Source organism: Dromiciops gliroides, chromosome 4 (genome assembly GCF_019393635.1).
Source record: "Dromiciops gliroides isolate mDroGli1 chromosome 4, mDroGli1.pri, whole genome shotgun sequence".
Lineage (NCBI taxonomy): Eukaryota > Metazoa > Chordata > Mammalia > Microbiotheria > Microbiotheriidae > Dromiciops > Dromiciops gliroides.
In genome coordinates, this window is record NC_057864.1 from 447,051,921 (window position 1) to 447,071,959 (window position 20,039).

The following is a 20,039-nucleotide window of genomic DNA, read 5'->3' on the forward strand; positions in this document are numbered from 1 at the left end:
TTTGCCATTTCCTTTTCCAGCTCAGTTTAGAGATGAGGAAACTGAGGCAAACAGAGTTAGGTGACTTGCCTAGGGTCACACAGCTAGTAAGTATCTGAGGCTGGATATGGACTAAGGCCTGGAGCTCTATCCATTGCATTACTTAGTTGCCCTAAGGTCAGAATTAAGACAGACTAAATCAGTAGCAGTCACAGGACACATAACAAATGTGATGTTGTTGTTAACCCGACAATATCTGGATTTAGCATTATAGAAATGTGAGAAAATAATTATTAATAGTGGATTTCTTGGGGGTACTCAGAACTCAGTCTTTTCTTCCCTCCACAACAGAAAAGTCCTATTCTCCTTAATCCTATTTGGGACAAACACTAGGGAACAACAACAACAAAAAAAAGGAGAAGACTCTTTTGTCTAGCTCAGTGTAATGATTGGAATGATGCCACCTGCTGGAGACTGCGCCATGAGGCGAACGTCTCTGAGGGCAAGACTGTGGGTCTTTTCTTTGGCGTCAGGAAGTGACGTTTTTCTGGTGGGAGGAAGAAGGGGGAGCCGGGTGCTCTGACTCGGGCTTTTTCCTGGGGACTGTGGCGGAGAGTGGAGCTAGAAATGCGCTCTCTCTTTAATAGATAGATGAATGTAGGCCTTTCTCTCTCTCTTTACCAAATTCTTATTCTCCTTAATAAATGCTTAGAAGCCTAACTCTTGCTAAAGCTTATAATTTATTGGTGACCACTCATTAGATATTTTAGACAGACTAGCTAGAATTTTAGCCCTTAACATCAGTGAAGGACCACACTTAGATAATAGACTTTGCTTTGAGCCATTTGAGTAAGGGTCTTCTCCCTGATGTCATCTGTAAAGTTGATTTTAATTTAGACCACCCTCGAATCATGTCAACCAATGAAATTGAATGATACTAACCAATTAACTTTGATCAATGTATAATGACCCACCTCTATCAAAAGAGGATAAAAATTTGAAGAAGCCACATGCTCTCTCTCTCTCTCTCTCTGGGCTGGTGCTTGACTCTCTCCCTTAAGACACTATAGGATTTGTAGGTCTTCTGAACTCTCCTTGAGACCATATACTGTCTCTCTGAGAGACAGCATGGGTCTTCTGGGGCTTTTCTCCTGTTCTCCATAACAGCCTTGCTGAAGCTCTCTCCCTATTTTCTCTACCATGTGGCCTGAGACCATGAGAAGCTAGAGGGACACATGGTCAATTCTTTACTGGTATATATAATATTAATTAATAATAAGTGCTTAGGGCTAAACTGGTGCAATAGCAATTAATTTAGAAAACACAGTTTTAGCTAAATTTTATAAAACCCAGAAAATAGATTCCTAGTCATAAAACTCATTTAATGCTTATTTCCCCACATATCCTACCTCTATTTACCCATCTAGGTAAATGGCATTCCTTCAATTCCTTCTAATTTGTTGACACTAAGGTCAAATCTTTGCTCTTTTCCCTTTTCTCCACTATTTCACTTGTCTGTCTGTCTTTAAAACTTTTTGCAATCCTAATTTGCCTCTGTGTGTATGATGTGTGTGTGTGTGTGTGTGTGTGTGTGTGTGTGTATGGCACTTGGGAGTAAAATGAAACAAGTCAGTCTTCCAAAGTACTTAGTTTATAAGATTTAGGACCAAAATTATAGACAATCCAACCCAACACTCTCATTTGAGAACATGGATTACTTACCTGAAAAACATTCCCTTCAGGATCTAGAACTTCACAGATTATGTCAGAAGTATGCTTCATAATGTACCTGCTGGCTCTCAGCTGCTCACGCTGGCTAAAAGGTTGGTAGAGGGTGTCACTGCTTGATTCATGGGAATAAACAGCCGAACAATCCTTATCAATGGAGAGGCAACCAGTGCTGGGGGGTAGCACCTAGCAGGAAGGCAGCAAGAGAAAAAAAAAAACAAACACTTCTACTTTTATTACTCTTCGAGCTTACTATGAGAACAGTTTATCTAACTCACTAGCCACAAGCTTGTTAAGAATAAAGCATGTGGAGCAGCTAGGTGTCACAGTGGATAAAGCACTGGCCCTGGATTCAGGAGGACCTGAGTTCAAATCCTACCTCAGACACTTGACGCTTACTAGTTGTGTGACCCTGCGTTAAGTCACTTAACCCCAACTGCCTCACTAAAAAAAGAAAAAGAAAAAAACACTTAACACCAACTGCCTCAACAACAACATCAACATCAACAAAAGAATAAAGCATGTAAGTATTATGCTATGCAACAAATATCAAATCTTTTCTCCTCAATTCTAGCCTCTTTTCTATTTTCCTATGTGGGGAGGAGAAAGACACAGGGACAAATATAAATCCAGGGGGCAAGTTCGTTGACTGTCTTTGTCACAACCTTGACCATATATTGTTATTCCACCTTTCCTTCTGTCACCCGATACCAAACACTATGCTTCATCCACCTTCATTCCTATGCCTATCCTACTGAAGATGGAGAAAATCATGTAAGCATTCTGATTGTATACATTATAAATTATGCCACACAACCTCAACTGGGCCTTTACTGTTGCTAGACAATTCTTTTAGACCCCCCTAATTAATTCACTATCCCACTAACCACAGTGGCTCTTGCAAACATTTTCATGGCTCCCATGAAACTACCCATGTCTCCTCCTCCAGCCACCCTCCCAGCTGAGAAACTCATGTTTTACTGAAAAAACCAAACCAAACCAAACCAAAAAAGAACCATGTGTTTTATTGAAAAAATTGAGGGCATTCACTGAGAGCTCCCCCTTCTTTTTTGTCCCATGTGACCTAGATGATCCCCTCAACTACTATTGGATGCTAGTGCCCCACAAATTATGTTTTTATAAATTTACTTATGTATTTATTTCCTCCAATAGAGTAAACTCCATGAGGACAGAGATTATTTCATCTTCTCTTTGTATCTCTAGCATCTACTTATCCTCGTAGCACATAGTAGTCACTTAGTAAATGCATATGGATAGATTGATAAAGAAAAAATTTCCAAACAATTAGAATTATCAAAAAATGGAATCAGCTACCTTGGACAGCGGCCTCTGAGGTGAATTTGGAGCTGTTATAATCCTACCTCGTATCCTCTATTGATGTGGTTTAATTAGTTGATGATCTATCTGAACATAGACAACTGATTCTTAACTTATTTCTATGTTGGCAGCTGGTCTTTTTCTGAATGTTGAAAATAATTAATTTAATTTTTAAAAAAAATGACATTGTTTAGTATTTACAAGGCCCAATTCCTTCCAACGCTTTTATTGGAGAAAATGTGCTTAATCTATAGGCAGGAGGCGTCTGAGCAAACCTTTGGTCTTTTACATTTCTTGATCATGAACTTAATTTATTATTATTATTATTTGGCCATTGTTATTCTGTACCCACCATCTCTCATTAAAGCCAGAGCATGAAGGCTAGTGTTGACTTGAGAGTCTTGAACAGTAATGTTGACTTGAGAGTCTTGTCTAGATCTTCATAGAATGACTTTGCCTCCTTCTTTCACAACAGATGTTGGCATACAAACTGCATTTTCCTTATGCTTGCTCACTGAAAACCTTATAAGGTAATACATTCAAGGATCCTATGAAATGATGTGTCTTGCTTTTGGAAGCAAGATGAAACCAATTCTTCTTTACTCTTGAAAGAGAACTTGTGAGCCATCTAACCATTTAACTGTGGCTTCTTCTGGTTTCACTTAAAGCAAGAATGTCAGTATGATTCACTGTCTCTTGTATCATATTCACTCACTGAATAGCTAAATATTCTACATTTTAAGCACCAGTAGTTAAATGAACACTTAGAGACAACTTAAAATTGACATGATGCTTAGCACACATTAGCACAAAACTAGACTTTGTCTTTGGTGATTCTCACTACAGAAATGGAATGAGTCTCCATGGGACAGAGTATGTCCTGTATTTTGCTTTGTTTCATAGGTTATTATTATTATTTTTTTTTGCACACAGTTAGAATAGTTTATTTCAGGGCTGAGGAGGGGAAAGAGAAGGGAAGGGAAACCATGAAAGAAGTCTTTGGACTTCTCATGGGGAGAAAGGTATGGCACAGAGTGTGGCTCTGAGATACCAATCTCTCATAGGTTATTATTACTACCAAATTCATCAGCAAGTGACCAACCTGCTGGTGATGGTCACTTTTTATACTAAGGCTGGTCCTCAAATAATGGAGCCATTCTCTGTTGCTTAGTAGAACCTTCTAGGTTGTCTAAACCTTATAGACCCCAGGGTCATGCCTCAGACTATATGGTTAGGTCTTAACAGGGATCCTATCTTTTCCTTCTCTTTCAGGAAGCTAATTTATCCTTGGAACAAATTATGATGAATCATAGATGCTTCACACAGTAAAAATTATTAATTTGGGGAGCTTGGGATGTTATAGAACTGAAAGAGGAAGACAGAAATGGGTGTTGCCCTTTCTAGAAATCAATATGAATCAGATTAATGCTTAATGATTATTTATTTATGTATGCTAGTTTTATTTTTCTCACTAAAAGGTCAATTTCTTGAGGATATTTTCAGCTGTGGAAATTTGGGCAAATCACAAATTCTCTGAGCTACAATTTCCTCAACCATAAAATGGGGATATTGTGAAGTTTGAAGCAGCACTGGTCACTGGAGGAATGCTGGATTTGGAGTAAGGGACTAGGCTGTAAATCCCAGCTCTGTCACTTACTACCTGGGCAACCCTGGGAAAATCATTTCCTATCTCTGGGCCTTAGTCTCTTCATTTGCAAAATTAAAAACTAGATGAACTCCAAGGTGCCTTCCAGTTATATGCATTTTGTATGTGCTGATTTAAGGCACATGTTTTCTCCACCATTAGAATCTAAGCTCCTTGCTCTTTTTGTGGTGGCAAGGAATTGGAAATTGAGGGGATGCCCATCGAGTGGGGAATAGCTGAACAAGTTGTGATATATGAATGTAATGGAATACTATTGTGCTGTAAGAAACTATGATCAGGCAGATTTGAGAAAAACCTGGAAAGACTTACAGGAACTGTAAGTGAGTGAGATGAGCAGAACCAGGAGGACATCATACACAGTATCAACAACATTGTGTGTTGATCAACTGTGATAGACTTGACTCTTCTCAACAATACAATGGTCCAAGATAGTTCCAAAGGGCTTATGATGGAAAATGTTCTCCAAATCCAGAAAAAAAGAACTGTGGAATCTAGATGCAGATTGAACCATACTATTTCTACTTTTTTTGTTTTTGTTTTTTGTTTTTTGCTCTGATTCTTCTTTCACAGCATGACTAATGCAGAAATATGTTTAATGTGATTGTACATATATAACCTATATCAGATTGCTTGCTGTCTTGGGGAGGGGGGAGGGAAGGGAGGGAGAAAAATTTGAAACTAGAAATCTTATAAAAACGAATGTTGAAAACTATCTCTACATGTAACTGGAAAATAATAAAATACTGTTATGATAAAAAAAGAACATAAGGTCCTTGCAGAACCAGGAGAATGCTGTGAACATTGACAGCAATATTGTTTGATAAAGAACTGTGACTGACAACTATTTTCAGCAATACAATGATCCAAGACAATCCCAAAGTTCACGTGATGAACCATACTATCCATGTCTAGAGAAAGAACCAATATTGATTGAACACAGACTGAAGTATGGTATTTTTCACTTTATTTTTTTCTTTTATTCGAGTATTCATATATAAAAAGACTAATAAAGTCATGTTTTACATAATTGCACATGTATAACCTATATCTGATTGCTTACCACCTTAGGGAGAAGGGAAGGGAGGGAGGCAAGGAAGGATAGAATTTGAAATTCAAAACTTTAAATAAAAATGTTTATTATTATTTTTTAAAAAGGTAAGTACCCTTTGTGGGGAAAAGCTGAAAAAAATTGTAAAAAGAATGTAAGTTCCTTCAGGGCAGTGCTGTTTCTTGTTTTTTGTTTTTTGTTTGCAGGGCAATGGGGGTTAAGTGACTTTCCCAGGGTCACACAGCTAGCAAGTGTCAAATGTTTAAGGTTGGATTTGAATTCAGGTCCTCCTGAATCCAGGGCCAGTGCTTTATCCACTGCATCACCTAGCTGCCCCTGGCAGTGCTGTTTTTTTTTATTATTATTATTTTATTTCTTTGTATCTCCAGTGCTTAGTGTAGTGTCTAGTAAAGAGTAAATTCTTAATCAATGCCTGTTGACTGATTTATAAAACACTACATAAACGTGATTCCTTATCTATCTTAAAAGATGGCTAAGGAGGATATCAGCAACAATAATCAATTTTTTACTGGTCTATTGCTATGCATGATAAAGAGAGTATTAAAGGAATATTTGGAAGGTAAAGGATCACTGGGAGGCTTTACTCATACGGTTGGAACTGTCTCTACTTTTCACCTTGGCTCACCTGGTATGTCCCTTGTGGCTTTGCAATGACCGATGTCCCATCTCCAAAAGTGGCACAACAGCTGCTGTCCTCACAGTTCGTAATAACCGAAGCATAGTGAGGGCTCTCTATTCTCATACACTTCACTTGCCTGGTGATGGACCATGAGGATTCATCTAAGAGCAAATATAGGTGGTCATGGTTGCAGGGGTGCTAGGGTAGGGGAATGGGCTTTAGACTGGTCTTTTAGCTAAGGCTCCCTTCATTCACAGGGCTCTTTTGAAAAGCACATAACAGAGGTAGAGAGGAAATCCTGCTTGTGATTCCCTCTTTCATAATGCATGACTTTCCAGTGCCCTGGGACTCAGGGATGGTCTTTTCTTTTCTGCCAAGACTGTTTCTCTTAGTATTAGAAGCAGTGCTTAATATGTTTAAGCAAATAAAAGAATCTGAGGTCAAACACATTTGTTTTCAAATTGAGCACAAATCCCAAGGTGAAAACAAAGCTAATATATTCAACACTGCTACCTACTGAAGGGAGGGACTTGAGAAAAGAAAGAAGGAAAAGAGAAGTGTGGTAATCTGGAAATGGTTAGGAGATCTGAGGTCAAAGATCAGAAATGACCACTTCTCTGAGCCTTGACTTCATCATCTGTACAATGGAAGCATTAGACTAGATGATCTTGATGGTTCCTTATAGCTTTAGCAGCCTATGAGTTTGTATTGGTCTACATGAAAATTTGGAGAAAAAGACTCAGAACAAGATTTGGTTTTCTGGATATAGGCCACAGGATATGTAACTCTTAGGCAGGCCTGGAAGAATGCATTTTCTTTGAGGCTTGCTAAGCTGGTCAAGAAAACTTTAGATTGAAAATGAAGGGAATGGGGAGAAAAGTGCCCAAATATGATGAATAAGCCAAATACCATATATAGCAGTAAGACAGAAGAAGAAGAATGGAGTTTCCCAGTAATTAACAAGTCACAATGGTTTGAGAAAAAGGAACAGATATAATCATGATCTTAGATGTCTATACACTATGAATGCTAAAAGTATGGAGAAATTATAAAAGCAAACTTGAGGGTTTAAGACATGGTGACAAAGATGGAAAGAGCCATGGAATGGGAGATGGAAGATAGGTTTGCCTGAATTACTCTAGGTAGCTCATTTAAACTCCTATCAGCACCTGCAAGATGAAGGAGATGGACCAGTTGGTAGTTCCTTCCAGCTTTAAACCCTATGAGCCTATGACATCATACTGAGATTGTGGCTCATGGGAGTAGGGGATTACTTAATTAATTGTATTTGTACCCCTAAAAACTTTTGTAGTGTCTGGTACACAGGAGGCACTTCATAAATATTTGTCCATTGATTGTTGAGTAGACTACTGGCAACTACAAGCTATATATACCTTATTCCAAAGGAACATGTTGGAGCAAAGGGGTGGCAGAGAAGCACTATACCTCAGATAGATTTGCACCTATGAGCAAATACATAAGGATCAAAGAAAGACAACTCAGAAGACATGCTGTGGTGGGAATTTACTCTAGACCACCTGGGCAAGTGGGCAACATGGAGTGGAGTATAATATAAGCAGGCATGTGACTTTTTGGGATTTATGATTATAGGTTAAATGCAATCATAATAGTGAATATAATTATGCTAATGTATTCATCTGTGAGGATCAGAACAAGTTAAAGTGATGATGCTCTGATGAAGCAAAAATGCAGGACACCCTGTGGAGCTTTCATTATTTATAGTGGTCAGTTGGTGTAAACTTACTTGTTTCTTGGTCAGTTGAAGGTACAATTGTGTCTTCATAAATCTGATAGAAGGTTGTGATTCGAGTGCCGTCAGCATGATCCACTATCCTTGTCCCATCAGTTTTTATCACAATAGTCACTTTGTCTTCTCGAGTTGTCATCACCTGGGTGGAGAAGGGATAGTGTTAATAAACCTCTTGGCCTTAGATTGTCTAATGGCAAAACTCAAGAAGGTTTATTATGATAATGACCATACTAAGATCTAGAGTCTTTTTTGTTTTTGTTTTTTCTTTTGTTTTTTGTTGAGGCAGTTGGGGTTAAGTGAATTGCCTAGGGTCACATAGCTAGTAAGTGTCAAGTGTCTGAGGCCTAGATTTGAACTCAGGTCCTCCTGAATCCAGGGCCAGTGCTCTATCCACTGTGCTCCCTAGCTGCCCCTAGAGTCTTTTAATGGCTGTAAATTATAAGAAAGTTAGTGGTTAATATTTATTCACAGTATTTTGGGGGGAAGTTTGTAAAGAACTCGTGTTGTCATAGCTGTTAATTTCTGAAGAAGGTAGAGCAAGAGAATTGGGGGAGGCTGTGTTGTAGTAGGGAAGAATAGCTCTCTAGGGAGTAGACTCTAGGGAGTCTGATTACTTGGGAAATTTTGTGTTTCTGTATTTGTGAACTCCAGTGTTGAATGTATGTGTCCTTGAGAGAAAAAATAGTCTTGGACACTGGGTGGTATTATAAGCTTCCTGAAGTCTTAGGTACTGAATAAACCAAAGGGCTAGTTAAGAATGATTTTCTTATAAGGTTACCAACAGCTACATCTTTGATAATGTCCCAAGAGCCTGTCCCTGGCCCTCTTCTCTTTCAGTAGCTCCCATAGATTCAATGGCAATCTCTTTACATAAGATCTTAGATGTGTTTGTCCATCTTTAAACTCTCTCCTGACCTTCAGTTTCACATCCCCCAACTGCTTGGTTTTTGATATGGTATTGGAAAGATATGAGTTCAAATCTGGCTTCAAGAGACTTACTAATGGAATAGTATTGGGCTATAAGAAATGGTGAGCAGGCAGATTTCAGAAAAACCTGGAAAGACTTAAGTGGACTGATGCTGAGTGAAGTGAGTAGAACCAGGAGAACATTGTACACAGTAACAACATTATGGGATGATCAACTGTGATAGACTTAACTCTTCTCAGCAATTCAATGATTCAAGACAATTTCAAAGGACTCTTGATGGAAAATACTCTCCACATCCAGAAAAAAATCTGCAGATTGAACCATATTGTTTCTACTGTTTTTTCTCTTTTCCTTCTTTGAAATTTTCCCCTTTTGTTCTGATTCTTCTTTCATAACATGACTAATGCAGAAATATGTTTAATGTGATCATACATATATACTATATCAGATTGCTTTCTGTCTTGGGGAGGGGGGAGGGAAGGGAGGGAGGGAGAAAGAAAAATTTGGACCTAGAAATCTTATAAAAACAAATGTTGAAAACTATCTTTACATGTAAATGGAAAATAATAAAATACTTTTATGATTTTAAAAAAGACTTAACTATCTGTGTAACCCCAGGCAAGTCATTTAACCTATGTCTGCCTCAATTTCTTTATCTATAAAATGGGGGTAATAATAGCATCTAACTCTCAGGGATGTTGTGAGAATCAAATGAGGTATTTGTAAGGTTCTGTGCAAAAGCTAGCTATTGATATGTTGATATCATCATCTTCATCACCACCACTACTACTACCACCACCACCACCACCACCACTACTACCACCACCACCATCATCAAACATTCCAAACTGGATGCCACATAAACATCATAAATGCAACATGTCTAAAATAGAGCTCATCATATTTCCCTTAAAACCTTCCCCACTTCTTAACTTCCCTATTTCTACTGATGCTATTACCATCCTCCCAGTCATCCAGTCTTGCAATGTATGTGTCATCCACTACTTCTCACTTTCACTCACTCCACATATCCAATCCAATCTCAAGCCCTGTCAATTCTCTGTTTGCAAGATCGGTCATGTTCCATTTTCTTTCTTTCTTTTTTTCTTTCTTTCTTTCTTTCTTTCTTTCTTTCTTTCTTTCTTTCTTTCTTTCTTTCTTTCTTTCTTTCTTTCTTTCTTTCTTTCTTTCTTTCTCTCTTTCTTTCTTTCTTTCTTTCTTTCTTTCTTTCTTTCTTTGAGGGGCAATGGGGGTTAAGTGACTTGCCCAGGGTCACACAGCTAGTAAGTGTCAAGTGTCTGAGGCTGGATTTGAACTCAGGTACTCCTGAATCCAGGGCTGGTGCTTTATCCCCTGCGTCACCTAGCTACCCCAATGTTTCATTTTCTTCTGATTCAGCCACCACCCTGGTGCAGTCCACTTGCTGGTTGGTTTGCCCCCCTTTCTCTATGCTCCAGTTAATCCTTCACTCAGTTGTCCAAAGTAACTTTCCTAAATTACAGGTCTGACCCCATCTGATCAACTCCAGTACTTTCCTATCACCTCTAAGAGCAAGTATAACACCCTCTGTCAGCCTTCTAAAGTCCTTTCTAACCTGGTCCCTTCCTACCTTTCTAGACTTCTTACACTTTTCTCCCTTCCAAGTACTCTATGGTCTAGTGACATTGGCCTTTTTGTTATTCTTTTTCACACAGTATTCCTGAATAGCTCCTGGATCAATGTGCTTTCACCGGTCTCCATTCCTGAAATGCTCTCTGTCTCCACCTCCTGGCCTCCCTGACTTCCTGCAAGATTCAGCTCAAATCCTATTTTCTTTTTGTATCTCCCTGGGTTAAGATTATCCCCAATTTACCCAGTATATACAGTATATACATACCCTGTATACATCTCATATGTATACATACACATACCCTGTATACATCTCATATATATATACTCACCCCCATATACATTTTGTATGTATGCATGTAAATACATACCTTGTATACAGATCTTTTATGTATGTATATACATATCCTGTATGCATCTCACATATATGTATATATACACCCTGTATACATCTCATATGTATGAATATGCACAGCCCATATAAATATTGTATGTATATATATATGCACACCCTGTATACCTCTTTTGTGTATGTATGTATGTATACATCTTGTCTGCATGTTACCTCTTCCACTAGAATGTGTACTTCTTGAGGGCAGGGTCGGGTTTTGCTTTCCTCTTTATCCACAGTGCTTAGTATGGTGCCTGGAGGGAGGTGGTGTTAATAAATTCTCACTGAATTGACTCTGTGATGTCTTTTTTGAGCCCTGCCTGTTCTCTTGGCCTTACTCATATTGGAGCCAGTGGAAATCTGAAATTGAATGCTCATGGAGCCCTAGCAAGTTTAGAGACTTCATTGAAGAATTTGAAGCAATCAAATAAAACACAGTACCGTTCCATCAACAGGATCTGTAGCCTGAAAGGACAAATATGGTGCAAGGTCTGGCAGTCTTTCCAATCCTTTGGTGCCAATTCGAGAGCCTGCAGGTGTGGTAGTAAACCAAGTGCCCACCTGGATTTCCCCAGTTCCTGATAACTGATAATGCGTTTGGTCATGGGAGTCACCCTTATGTAATAATAAAGATGTATTTTTGTGACCCTTTCCTGTAGAAACACAAACAGATATAACAATATGAATGTGGCATCTATCTTTTGATACATTTTAATTTGATAATAATAACAATAGCATTTGTATAGCCCATTAAAGGTTACAAAATACTTTACATACAAACATTATCTCATTTTATCCTTACTACAGCCCTGGGAGTAACAGTCGACCTGAAGGAAGCTCAGATTGCTTCTTTCAGGGATAGATTTCAGTGGGTGGATGAAATAAAGTGTCTTCTCAAACCTTTAAGCAATGCTGACTTGTGAATGACCCAAAATTTACCCCCTGGAGTTATCTCTGTGCAACTTCTCAACATCTCTGTTAGAGCAAGGAACAAATTCCATATGCATATATATATATATATATATATATATATATATATATATATATATATATATATATATATATATGGTAAGTAGGTGACTTTCTAAGACCAACACTGCAGTCAGTATTTACTGATATTGGACTTGGGCAGGTAAAAAAAAAAATCAGCCTCATAATTTACTGACAGCAAAGTTGTCAATCAATGGGAAATATATAACATCTCTATCCATGTAACTATAGCCTAATAGCTTTACTTCTATTAGCTTCAGTTTCTTTATCTGAAAATTGGGGATATTAAAACACTTCATAAAGTTGTTGTGAGGAAAACACTTTGTAAATTTTTAAATGGACTCTTACATACAGGGTGGGTCCAAAGTCATGAAGGGGTCTGATGTTTTAATAACTTTTTGAAAATTACTTTTCTTCATTTTTTGCCATTTATGAGATTTGATTTTTCATATGTAATATAAATTCATTTCCTATATATACTATATATGATGCTATCATATTGTAAATTAAAAACAAAAAATAAAGGAGTCATTGAATATTCCTGACTTTGGGCCCATCCTATATAGGGAGGAGAAAGAGTAATAATATAATAATAGCAATTATTAATTTATCACTATTATCAATATTATTTTAGGGTTTTTTTGGGGGGGGCAGGGCAATGAGGGTTAAGTAACTTGCCCAGGGTCACACAGCTAGTATGTGTTAAGTGTCTGAGACCGGATTTGAACTCAGATCCTCCTGAATCCAGGGCTGGTGCTTTATCTACTGTGCCACCTAGCTGCCCTATTTTAGTATCCTTACACTGCACCCTCTCAAACTTCTACTATGTACTACATTAACTCTCTTCATACTCAGATTTTCCCACAAATGCTTCTTTTGTCTTTTTGTATTTATAGTGCCTGGTACTTATTAAATACTTAACAAATGGTTGTTGATTGATCAATTATAGAAACACAGATTTTTAGGTTTTGGAAGGGACTTTAGCAACTATCTAGTCCAACTCATATAGAAAAGGAATCATTACCATTACATATACTACAAATAGTTGTCCAATCTCTACTTGAAGACCTCTAGAGAGAGAATTAACCATTTCTCAAGGAAGCCTGCCCCACTTTTGTACAACACTAATCATGAAGATGTTTTTCTTGATATGAAGTATAAATTGACCTATGCGCAACTCCATCCCATGGCTCATTCTTGGCCAAACAAAACAAACCTAGTATTTCTTCCACATGACAGGCCTTGGAATACTTGAGGACAGCTATCAAGTCCCCCATAATTCTTCTCTTCTCTGAGAATCCTTGTTGTCCTCCTCTGGATGCTCTTCCACTTATTAATGACCTTTTAAAAAACAGTGCTCAGAAATGAGTACAATACACAAGTTGAGATCTATTGAAGGCAGAGTACAGTTGGATTATCACCTATTTCTGAAAGCTTTGGTTTCTTAATTTAGCCCAAGGTCCAATGAACTATTTTTGGTTGCCATACCACCCTGCTGACTCATATTCAACTTGTAGATTACAAAAATCTTCAGGTTTTTTTTTTTCCAGAAAAACTCTAACCATGGTTAGCATAGTATTGTATTATATAGTATAGTATGGTATGGTATGGTATGGTGTATGGTAAGGCATGGTATGGTATGGTACAGTATGGTATGGTATAGTACAGATCATATATTTATTTAAATATACATATATCATATATGTTATATATGATATTTGTATATCAATATATTATATTATCATATATTAAATTATATTTGTGTAGTTGATTGTTTTTATAAAGAAGAAACACAACTTTATATTTATCCCTACTAAATTTCATCTTCTTAGATTCAGCCCAGTGATCCAGTGTGTGATCATGGTTTTCCTTCCTAGATATTTGTGAACCATCTCTTTAAGAATCCATTTTGAGAATTTCCCCATAAATTTGAATCAGATTCCCAGGCACAGACTTTGCTGCCTGAATTTTTCTCTTTTCTTAAAATCATCATTCATCCTTTTCAACCTTGTGCCATCTCTCTCCTGTCTTTCGTTATTCTTTCATAAATCACTGTTAGTCTTTTGCTTTCTCTTTACTTGTATAAAAACTCATTGTCAGTCATTTTTGTTCTGTCATTTCTAGGGTAAAGGTCATATTTGTTGAAAAAACAAATGAAATAAGAATTAATTAACTCTATCTTCTATCTCTTGTCAATTGTTATTGACCTATCCTATATGTTCCTTGATCCTCATTTTTTCTCCTAAACTAGCTTTTCCAAAAATCCATTTTGTTGTCTCTACCTTTTCTCACTGCTCATTCTGAATTAGCATTTCTTTTTCTCCCTCTTTTTTTTTTTTTTTTTGGTGAGGCAATGAGGGTTAAGTGAGTTGCCCAGGGTCATGCAGTAAATTAACATTTTATAGGACCAATGCTTAGCTTTCATTCCTTTTCTGTTAGCTGACCTTTTCCATCTTCTGCCTATGTCTTTCAAAAATCTAATTTGATTGTCTTTGCATACACCTTGGTATCTTCAAACAAGGCCCCCATTTTTCCTTCTCTTTGGAATTTTTTCTTTTGAAATTTCATTCTTGGGAGTCTTTTATCCCTCTTGGGGTGACTTCCCCTGAAGCCTTTTAGTCCATAGGATACTAACCAGCCTTTCTCTTAATCCCATGAAATCCTTTTTCTTTTCTTCCTTCCTTTCTTCCTTTCTTCCTTCCTTCCTTCCTTCCTTCCTTCCTTTCTTTCTTTCTTTCTTTCTTTCTTTCTTTCTTTCTTTCTTTCTTTCTTTCTTTCTTTCTTTCTTTCTTTCTTTCTTTCTTTCTTTGAGGCAATTGAAGTTAAGTGACTTGCCCAGGGTCTCACAGCTAGCAAGTATTAAGTGTCTGAGGCCGGATTTGAACTCAGGTCCTCCTGAATCCAGTGCCAGTGCTCTATCCACAGTGCCACCTAGCTGCCCCTGAAATCCTTTTTCTTTTCTTTTCTTTTCTTTTCTTTTCTTTTCTTTTCTTTTCTTTTCTTTTCTTTTCTTTTCTTTTCTTTTCTTTTCTTTTCTTTCTTCTTCTTCTTCTTTTTTTTTAGTGAGGCAATTGGGGTTAAGTGACTTGCCCAGGGTCACATAGCTAGTAAGTGTTAAGTGTCTGAGGCTGGATTTGAACTCAGGTCCTCCTGAATCCAGGGCCAGTGCTCTATCCACAGTGCCACCTAGCTGCCCCTGAAATCCTTTTTCTTAAAGCTCAGGTCAGACTATACTCAAATGTTCCCTTTTTGATCCCAAACTCTAGAATGGAGTAGTTACTTCACTCACAGTTCCACCAGTGACTAATTCCTCTCTAATAATTAGAATAAGGTTCTGAACACAATTTAACTTTGTTGTTTCCTTTGCCTGCTTGATTTTTTTTTCAAACTCCTCATCTATTTTCTCTATTTATACAGGTGGTCTGTAGTATATGCCTATGATATATTGCTGTCCCACTTCTCTTTTTAACTATCCTGTCTCTTATGACTAAGATATACCCATCTGGGGCCATAGTTATAGGTGTCATTCTACGTCTAAGTGATACTTATGAAGTCAAATTTGTTCACTTGCATTAGGTGACTATAGAAAGTTAAGGGATCCTAGATAAAATATACAAATAGATAATGAAGACTGGAGATGTAAAGTCACTGTCCCCAAGTAACAAAAATTCTTGGCAGGGCAAGGACTATCACCCACATTTCCTGGCTCTCAGCCTAGTGTTCTTTACAGCAGTGATTCAATGGAGGATACCATAACAACCTACATCCAACACTTTTTAGGATTGCCACTAAGTTGCACTTCCTTACCCTGAACATGCCTCTAGTAAATATCTGTTTACATATCACTGGTCGTAAAGTTGGGAGAGCCATCCTTTAGAATGATCAATCAATGAATGAGCATTTATTATATGCTTTCTATGTGCCAGACATGATGCTAGGTTATCAGAAATACAAGGATAAAAATGAAACAGTTCCTGCCCTCAAGGAGTTTATATTCTACTCGTCCTTAAGTGATAGTTCACTAACCATTTGTGCTTGAAACAAATACCTTTGATATGGCAGTAGGAGATATCCTAACTCCAGTCATCGTCATTCCCAATATTCTTCAGTCATGGATGTGTGTATGTGTATACGTATGCACATGTGTATGTACATCTATGCAATATATATGTACATGTACATGTGTATACATAGGTATGTATATGTGCATATATTTTAATGGAAATGGTTTACTTTTTGCATTTATCATATTCTATGTTTTTTTTTTTTTGCAGGGCAATGAGGGTTAAATGACTTGCCTAGGGCCACATGGCTTCTATGTTTTATAATGTTTATTTCTACATTTTATCTATGTCTTATCCCTCCAATTATATTGTAAGCCCTGTGAGGTCAAGGCTTATTTTCACATAAGGTTTTTTCCTTTAAAAAAAATTAAAGATTTTATGGATATTTTTTTTTGTTTTTATATTACTTTTATTTCTGAATATATCTCTACCCAATCTCCTACCCAGAGTAAGCAATATCTTATACTAAAGAATAAAAAAAAAAAGAGGGGGAAAAGCTGTTCAGCAAAACTAGCCAATGTATTAACTAAGTCTGATAGTATATACCATGTTCTACACCCAAGGTCCCCTTCAAAGAAGTCATTTTGTCAAGTCACAATTTTGTCAAGTTCATTTTCTCTTTGATATGAGCTTTTCCATAATTACACTGTTCAGTTCTGTTGTTGTTGCTGTCCTTTCCATTTATATCTGTGTAGTCACTATGCATATTCTTTTCTTGTTTATGCTTACTTTACTTTGTACCAGTTCCAATAAATCTTTCTATGCATCTCTGAAAAGTATTTTTTAAAATTATTTATTTATTTAAATTTTTATTTAGAATTTTCCCCAAGTTACATGTAAGAAAAGAAAAAAAATTCACATTTTTTAAAAACTTTGTATTCTAAATTTTCTTCCTCCCTCCCTCTCCAACCTTCCCTATGCAATCAAGCAATTCAATATGTCATCCATGTGCAGTTATGCAAAACATCTTCCCATTAGTCAAGTTGTGAAAGAAAATAGACAAAATATCTTTAGAAAGAGGAACTAACAAATAAAATTATACTTCAATCTGTGAAGTCTTGATGTTCAACATTTCTTATACCAGAGTTTATTTAGCCATTTCTCAATAAGTGGATAGGTGCTTTTTTTTTTTTTTCTGGTATATACTTCTGAAAAAAGCTCTCCATGGATAAATGAGGGTATACCAATTCATCCCTAACATTTTTTTTTTAATTTTAGCAGGGCAATGGGGGTTAAGTGACTTGCCCAGGGTCACACAGCTAGTAAGTGTCTGAGGCCAGATTTGAACTCAGGTACTCCTGAATCCAGGGCTGGCGCTCTATCCACTGTGCCACCTAGCTGCCCCTTTTGACTTTTGTTTGTTTGTTTTTTGCAGGGCAGTGGGGTTTAAGTGACTTGCCCAAGGTCACACAGCTAGTAAGTGTCTGAGGCCGGATTTGAACTCAGGAACTCCTGAATCCAGGGCCAGTGCTTATCTACTGCGCCACCTGGCTGCCCCCCATCCCTAACATTTTTATCCATCTATGGATCATGGAATTTAGAGCTGGAAGGGACCTCAGTAGCTATCTGGTCCAACACATACATGAAAAAAATCAGAGTTATAATATACTCAGCAAGCAATTGTCTAGCATCTTCATGAGCACCTCCACGGAAGGAGAACTCACCACTTCTCTAAACATTCCATTCCGTTTTGGGATTATCGTTGTTAGGAAGTTTTTACTGACATAAAACCTAAATTTGTCTCTTTGCTATAATCTCTGCTACCTTTTAGTGGCATTGAAGATCACTACATTAAGCTCTTTGACCTGTGCTGACCTCTTCAAAGCATTCCTATATATATATGTGTGTGTGTGTGTCTGTATCTATGCATGTATGCATGTGCACATATACATACATGCATATATGTAGATGTATGTGTATATGTACATACATACATATCTATCTATCTATATCTATCTATATATGTATTGATGTGGTCATTTAATAAACATGTTTGGCAGTTTTAGGAAAACTCACAAAAATTTTAGGAGAACTCCTTGATGACTGAATTGGTCATGGAAAGGCAAAAATTGTTAATTTTTGCTCCACAGTATCTCTCCAAGATATACCTGTGTATTTATTTATTTATTCACTTATTTATTCATTTTCTTTGTTTCTTTTTTGTGGGGCAGTGAGAGTTAAGTGACTTGCCCAGGGTCACACAGCTAGTAAGTATCAAGTGTCTGAGGCTGGATTTGAACTCAGGCCCTCCTGAATCCAGGGCTGGTGCTTTCTTTATCCACTGTGCCACCTAGCTGCTCTCATGTATTTATTTTACTAGCCACAATTTCTAGTATTTTCCTCTTCAATCTGAGTACAGAAAAATGTCTGTTCTATTAATGCTTCATTATCACATATTATAATGTATTTAATCATAAATTCTCTGCTCTAAAACTTACAGATATTTCTCACATCAGATCCAATTTCCTTATCCTACTCTAAAAAAAAAAAACACAAAAAAACCCTCAATCTGTTATAACATTTTTAGTACCTGCTCTGTTTAGTTCAATTAAAAAAAATTCTGGGAAAAATAGGGTGTAGTTCTTTTAAAAAGCAAGGGATATGGGGCAGCTAGGTGGCACAGTGGATAAAACATCAGCCTTGGATTCAGGAGGACCTGAGTTCAAATCCTGCCTTAGACACTTGACACCTACTAGCTGTGTGACCCTGGGCAAGTCACTTAACCCTCATTGACCTGCAAAAAAAAAAAAAAAGAAGTAAGGGGATAGTTTATAACATTCATGCACAGGGCTAGAATCAGTAGACACATGAGATTCCCCCCTGCCCCCAATCTGAAAAAAGAAAGACCTGAGCTAAAAGCACTTCTGTCCAACTGGCTAAGCACTGTTTTAGGCTGAGGGCTGGCAGAAGTGAAGGGTAATCTCTCTGAGGTAGAGAGAATCAAAGTTGAAAATCCTAGGGAGGCAGGTGGCACTTTTACCTTGAAGAACAATCAAGAAGGAGCCAAGGGTGGATTTGAAAGGCACTAGACTTGGCCTGGGATGACCTGGGTTTGAGTCCCCGGGATTTCATTTACTAGCTGTGTGATTCTATGTTTCCCTTTCTTTGTTCATTACCTGCAAAGTGAAGAATTTGAAAATGATTTCTAAGGCTCTTCCGGGTTCTGGTATTCTGGGGCTCTATGGCAGCAGAGTAGGAAGCTAGGTGTCACAGTGGACTTGGAGCTAGGAAGACCTGAGTTCCAATCTGACCTCTGCCACTTCCTGACTGTGTGACTCTGGGCAAGTCACTTAACCTCTCTCTGCTTCAGTTTCCTAATCTGTAAAATGGGCATGTCAATAGCAACTACTTCCCAGGGTTGTTGTGAGGATCAAAAGATATAACATTCATAAAGTACTCAGCACAGTGTCTAGCACATGGTGGGTGCTTAATAAATGCTGGTTTCATCTCTCCCTCCCTATGGGGGCTACCTAAGGGTAAGAGAGAAAACTAAGAAAACATGTATAAAAGGAAATATTTAGAAAAGTTGAAGCCTGAAACAGTTAAACAGTAGTAGTCAAGCAATTATACACACTTAATTTGTATTTAGTGTATTTTTCATATAACCTTTGATCTAATCAATGTTGCATTACTTATAGTTTACAAGTTTATATGCTATTACCCCAATTAAAATATATTTGCACAGCACAGGTTATAGAATTGTAGATTTGTAATTAGATGGGACCTTCCAACACCTTCATTTCATAGATAAGGAAACCGAAGACCAGAGAGATTAAGTATCCTAGATTAAAGGTTCTTTTTTTGGGGGGGGGGTAATGTAATTGGGGTTAAGTGACTTGCCCAGGGTCACACAGCTAGTAAGTGTCAAGTGTCTGAGGCTGGATTTGA

General features: G+C 37.4%; 1 protein-coding gene across 1 annotated transcript in view; it reads right to left on the reverse strand.

Moving 5' to 3' along the window:
* SPAG17 (sperm associated antigen 17) overlaps positions 1-20,039 on the reverse strand; it is a 265,493-nt gene that overhangs the window by 54,534 nt on the left and 190,920 nt on the right. The window contains exons 29-32 of the mRNA XM_044004478.1: positions 11,539-11,750; positions 8,165-8,309; positions 6,406-6,560; positions 1,702-1,893 (exon numbers count right to left, since the gene is read on the reverse strand). Of these exons, the coding sequence (XP_043860413.1) occupies positions 1,702-1,893; positions 6,406-6,560; positions 8,165-8,309; positions 11,539-11,750 (704 nt within the window). The remainder of the gene's footprint in view (positions 1-1,701; positions 1,894-6,405; positions 6,561-8,164; positions 8,310-11,538; positions 11,751-20,039) is intronic.